This window comes from Pteropus alecto, unplaced genomic scaffold, assembly GCF_000325575.1.
Source record: "Pteropus alecto unplaced genomic scaffold, ASM32557v1 scaffold20, whole genome shotgun sequence".
Taxonomy (NCBI): domain Eukaryota; kingdom Metazoa; phylum Chordata; class Mammalia; order Chiroptera; family Pteropodidae; genus Pteropus; species Pteropus alecto.
In genome coordinates this window covers 11,458,219-11,464,170 of record NW_006436298.1, presented here as the reverse complement: position 1 = coordinate 11,464,170, position 5,952 = coordinate 11,458,219, and the positions used below count along the sequence as shown (strand labels likewise).

Sequence of the window (5,952 nt, the reverse complement as noted above, 5' to 3'; positions counted from 1 at the left end):
ATGGCAAGCAAGGCAGAACCTGTGAGGTCTCCTGGGGCAAGGGCTCAGGTCTCCCTTCTCCCTCAAAGTTTCCAGATGTGAAAGTCTTGAGCTTGGCCATTATTCCTCCCCTGCCTGCAGCCAGAGAAGCCACATACCTTTTATGTGTAACAGCTTCCAGTTCAAAGATGTTGAACTCCCAACTTTCCTCATTATCAAGTAATTGAGCAATACAAGGGGGGACATCATTGATGGTTATTGGCATTGCAAGGTGACTGTGACTCTGGTGCACATCTGGGCAAACAGATGGGGTGGGGGAGGCTGGTTAATTGTGGAATCTTGAGTGCCCTGAGCATTTGTCATCATCTTCATGGCTGCTACTATATAAAGAAGTCTTGAACTTCCAAGGGTAGGAAGATTTTCACTTCAGGGTTCTTCTGTTACTAAATCTCAAGATCCCCCCAAATAGAAAAATAATTCAGTTTAACTGTCTTTTTAAATGTAGAGAGATCTGCAATTCTTATTCTGACAGTATTCAGAGAAGTAACTTTAATTAGGAAAACGGTTTCAAATATAGACCATAGTGATGTTTAAACTCCAATGAGACCAACAAGAAGTAGGACCAAGGTCCTCCCTGCAAAATAATCACAAAACTGGGGAAGGCACAGGCTGGATGGAGACAAGTTACCAGTAACAAGTGGATAGATGATAACTTACTCTTAGTGAACACATACTCATTTCCTGACAACCTTCTCAAGCCATCCTGGAATTAAGAAAGATGTTATTAGAAGCATGCTTTATATGCCTTATCATTTTCTCATTTCTTTGTTTGGCAAAGAGATTTGAATCCCGAATAACCTGGTCAATCTGGAACTCCAAGTTGAAGCTCAAAATTAAATCTGAACAACAGCTGCAAGACAGGATATTCTTCCTTCCCTGGCCATTTAGCCCCAGGAGAAGGGGAACCGAGTTGGCTCTGTTCTCAGGCCAGTTTTCTCTTCTGGCACTCTGGAGCCACATTAGTGAGACCACAGAGTGATCTTGCTTTGGATACATGTGATTTTGAATGGACCCCACTTACCCTCATAGGGACTGCATTATTTAATTTACATATTAGGGAGCCATGGGCCACATTTTGGGGATGCTTTAAAGCCTTAAAATTTGGGGGCAAATTTTTGACTCGTATCTAAATTCTTATTTTTTCCAACTGTATTTTCTATTTTGCAACATGAACGTTGCTAATAGACTTTTTAAAACTTTTTGGATTTGAGGTCTTTGGAGGGACAGCGTAAGGGAGTGGACAGAATTCTAATATTCTGCCATTTACTAGGCTCTTGAACTTGTCTCCAGATGTTCTTGCATCTCAGTTTCCTTCCCTTCTACCTGAGTACCTAGTTATCTAGGTCTTTGCTTAAAAGCCATTTATAATTGCTTGTTATCCCTAGAAAGCGTGTGCTAAGGTTTAAAGCATTAATGCGGGGCTCCCTGGAAGTCACACCTTGAATCTTTAGGCCAAGAGCTTAATTTTTACAACCAGATAAAAAGATAAGTAAAAATGGCCACGACTGTCCTGCCTTTAGGCAGATATCACAAGGGACTCCTGTTTTTTGCCTTTTTTTGGTCTTCCCTAAAGCTACACAAAAATGGGTGGAGTCCTGCATTACCTGGAGAGGAACCCTAGGATGGGATGGCAGAAGGGCGAAGGAGTGCAAATAACTCGTTCTAGGAACCAGCATCCTCCCGCTGCAGCTCTGCAGTGGCTCTTCTCCTGAAAGACCATTGTCAGGGTTCCCTATAACTGAAGTCTCCACTGCACTGGGGTGAGGCAACAAAGGACAGTGCAGAGGCAGGAAAGGAACAGGAGGTCACTCAAATTATAGGCTCATTAGAGACCTTTAGTAGGAACAAGAAGAACCGGCCAGAAAGCCAGTCAACTCAGCATTTAATGGCAGGGCTAGACACAAATCTTTAAAATAAAACTAAAGATGACTCTTGGACTGTGTTTTTTTCCCCCCCAAAGAATTCTTCCACCTTCAGCCTCTGATAAGGAGCACAAATGGAATAATCTGAATTTTCTTCTTTTTCTTCACTTGTTGATAAATGATGATTACAGCCAAATAGATCACAGTAAAACACTACAACAGGATGAGTCTTTTGAAATCAGCTACTGTTGGTGGTTACAAACGACGGTGCTGGACTGCTGGCAGGGGAGGCTCCTCCTCCCCTCCCCCACCAAGGCAGAACAGCTCTATCCTGCTTTGTCCTATTATAAAGGACACTTCTACATAAGCTCTGATTTAAAGAAAGGATTCTACAGCTTAGATTTTGGAAACCAGTTCTGCTGTCTAAGTACAAACCCTTTCATTATATAAAGAGCCTGAGGTCCAAGGAAACCTAGCCATAACCCCCAACCAATCTGATATTGTACCAGGTCGAGGGGAAGAAGTAAACAAAGGACCCATCATTCATAACTTCACCCTCAATTGACTCCTTACTGTAATACAAATTCTGAAGGACCATCCCCATGCTGTGGTCAGTCAGCTTTACAAATCTTCCACAGAAAGATAAGTGTAGGAATTACTTGAATAATACCACACATGCAAATTTTGATGCAGGTGCTCTGGTTATGCTGATGTTAGTCCATACAACAGGTGTTTCTGCAACTATAGGTAACAGTATGTGTTACGTGTCACATGCACTCTGGAGTGCACGTCATGTCGTCTCCCCTGCATTTCTGGTTTTCCGCATCACTCACAGTCATCAGGCCTCCAACAAGATCACTGGTGTGAGGATCTTCATCTTTGGTACCCAACTGAGGGGAGTACAGTTCCGTGGTCCGTAAAATTTCTAAAACTCTGTCCAAGGCTTCTGCTACTGTGACGGGGCTGTTTTCTTGGGCTGCATTGATTATATTTATAACCTAGGAGGTAAAGAAAAAGAATGCATTTGATGCCATAAGGACTCTACTTCCCAAAAGTCATACATGTACCCAGAATCCAAAAGAAATCAGACGATAACACATCATTCAAAGTGACCTGTGCTTTCCCAACCCTACTGCTTTCTTACCAAGAGATGCTGTTCATCTCGCCCTTGCTGGTGTCTGTTTTCTCAGGCTCCTTTGCAGATCTCTCTCCTCGAGCTGTCTTACAGAGATTGGTGCTGGGCCTTTCACTCTACGGCCCTTCCAGAGATGAGCACTTTCACTTCCACAGCTTTGGACACCTACGATCTGTATGCCAAGGACTCTCGAATTTACATCCTAGCCTTGAACTCTTTGTGACCTTCAGTCTTGTATATCCAGTTACCTACCTGACATATCTACTGGATTATCTTACTTACATGTCCAAAACTAAACTCATGATCTTGCTCCCCTCTCCCCAATCAAGTAAATAAATATAACAAAAAAATGAAAGACAAGAGCTGTGCTCCTTTCTCTGACTTGTACACTGCAGTAAAAAACAAAAACAAAAACAAAAAATCACTTCTATCCACTTTGTGCTCAAACTAAAACTTTGAGAAGCCCTGGTTTACATATCACTTTCCCTCATTGCTCTCCTCGATCGGACAACATAATCACCAAATCAAACTGATTCTACCCCTACATATTTCCTGATCTCTTCATTTTTCTCCACCTTCATTGCTATAATTCTACTGTAGTTAATTAACACCGATTCTTGTCTGAAATTCTGGAAGAGCCCACTAATTTGCCTCTTCTCTTTCACTCTTACCATCTCCAATCCATTCTCTACTTGATGGCTGGATATTCTTTACAGTAAGCATACCTGATCGCGTAACTCTTCCGCTTTAAACTCTTCACTGGTTTCCCTTACACATAAACTAAAATATAAATGCCTTATTATAGCACAATCGGCCAGAATGAACTGAGCCCTGCAAAGTCACATCACCACCCTCTTCCTTCTGCTCTCCAAGCTCCAGCCACCCTGACTTTCTTTCACGTCCTCAAATGCTCCAATTCCCCTTTTCCCACCTCAGAGCTTCATCCCTTTCTGTGTCTTTTTGACCCAGATCCTCTTCTCCCCCTCACTTCCAATATCTTTGCATGCTTCAGGTCTTACTTCAAACATTACTTCCTCTACAGAGAGACCCTCCCTGATCACCCCCTCACCCAACCAAAATAGAGCCCTAATTTCCTCTCATAGAACCCTGTTGTTTTCCTTTAATTTATAACTACATATTTATTTATGTGTTTGTTTTATACCTGTTTCTTCTACTAAGCTCTGATATCAGTGGTATGTCATTCATCATTTTATCTCCAAAACATAGCTCAGGCCTAGGTGACCCTGACTGTAGAGTGGAGCTGCCACTCACCTTTGTGATGGGAGCCTCGATGGTCATGGAGTGGATCCTTGCCATGGATGGATAGCGACGATTCTGTAGGCTCGGTGCTGCAAAGAAGCCAAGAAAGCTGTATCTGGTTCTGGGGGCTCGCTTGTCCAAGTGCAGCAAAGGAGTCCTCCATGGACTGGGGTCCTGGTTCTCAAAGGACTACTGTCCCCCCACAAAGCAGTCAATTTACCCATCTCTTAATCCTCAGCTACTACTTGCCAGAGTCTGGAAAGGTGCTCTGGCCTGGATCTTTGGTAGCAGGAAGGCTGTACAAGCCCCAGGTCCATAAGGGGAATTTCAGAGAAGGTGGATGGAGTTCTGTGGCCCCATCCCACCAGCTCAATGATTCCCCAGGACTCACTTTCCTATAAGTCGCTAAAGCCCAACATGGGCAGTTCCATCGCTGTCAGTCCTCAGCCGCTGGTCATGTAACTGGATAGCTATGCGGTGTGGGAGGGGTGGCATGGCCCAGGATGAGGGGGTGCAGGAGAATGAGCCCACACGCAGAGTGAGTGAGGGCCAGGCACTCCACCTCCCTGAGCCTACCTCCAACACCCAGAACTCACAGTGGTTCTAGCTCTAATCTGTAGAAACTTTCATTTTAAAATAAAGTTGGTTTTTGTTTTGTTTTGTTTTGTTTTTTGAATAGGTAATGCTTACATGTGGTTCAAAACTCAAAAGGGAGAAGCTTTACTTTAAAAGACATTCTCGTCAGATCTTCCTACCACTTCCTGTGAGTCAGGCAGGAGGGATGGAATCCGCATGTTACAGACGGGGGCACTTAATCTAGCCATTAGCAACAGAGCAGGCCTGCTGCTCAGCCATCTTTCTGCTGCCAGAGCAGCCGCATTACAGATCTCTTCTTTACTCTTCAACCTTCACTTCTCCCGTGTTCTGGAGAGATGATGATCCCATTTCAAACTCTACTCTGAAAACTCATCTACTTGAAATTCCCTCATCCATTATCCTCTCCACCTCGAACATATCTACGCCCTCGATCCATTTGAAAACATTTCAGTCCCTCTTTTTTACCATCTTGGTCCCAATCACTTGCATGCCCTGTGATTTATCCGTCTTCCTTCAGGAATTATCCATCTTATCCCTAGAGTCTTTGGTTCCTGCTAGTCCTTCATACTCAGGTTTCTCACTGTGAACTGAAGGACTTAAAAATCCTTCACTTGCCCTTCCTGTTCCCTTAAGTAACCACCCCACTTTTCTCCTTTCTATCAGAGTCAGTAACCCTCCCTTCCTCATACCCCTAGATAAAAACTAACTGAATGAGTGAAATCCATTAATCTGTTCTCAGCCCTTAAGCTCACTGATCTCTGCAGCATTTATCACTGCTAGCCATCTTCTTTCTTTCGCTACCCTCCTGTTCTTGGTTCATGAGACACTAAATTCACAGAGTTCACCCTCAGCCCTTCTTTCCTCTCCATTCGCCCTATTTCTCCTGCTGAGGGTGAACTTTCAAGCCTTGGACTTAGTCTCTGTCCTTCTGTCTCTCTGTCCCTCTCCTCTCCTCTCTCTCCCCCTCCCTCCCTCCCTCCCTCCTTTTCTCTCTCTCTAACTCGTTCTATTTTTTATTCTCGTTCACTCATATACACACGCACACACACACTAATCACA

The 5,952-nt window shown here is 43.8% G+C and overlaps 1 protein-coding gene across 1 annotated transcript in view; it reads right to left on the bottom strand.

Moving 5' to 3' along the window:
* PDE8B (phosphodiesterase 8B) overlaps nucleotides 1–5,952 on the bottom strand; it is a 215,120-nt gene that overhangs the window by 13,722 nt on the left and 195,446 nt on the right. Inside the window, exons 13-16 of the mRNA XM_025047845.1 lie at nucleotides 4,309–4,385; nucleotides 2,735–2,899; nucleotides 697–742; nucleotides 138–273 (exon numbers count right to left, since the gene is read on the bottom strand). Coding sequence (XP_024903613.1) covers nucleotides 138–273; nucleotides 697–742; nucleotides 2,735–2,899; nucleotides 4,309–4,385 — 424 coding nt within the window. The remainder of the gene's footprint in view (nucleotides 1–137; nucleotides 274–696; nucleotides 743–2,734; nucleotides 2,900–4,308; nucleotides 4,386–5,952) is intronic.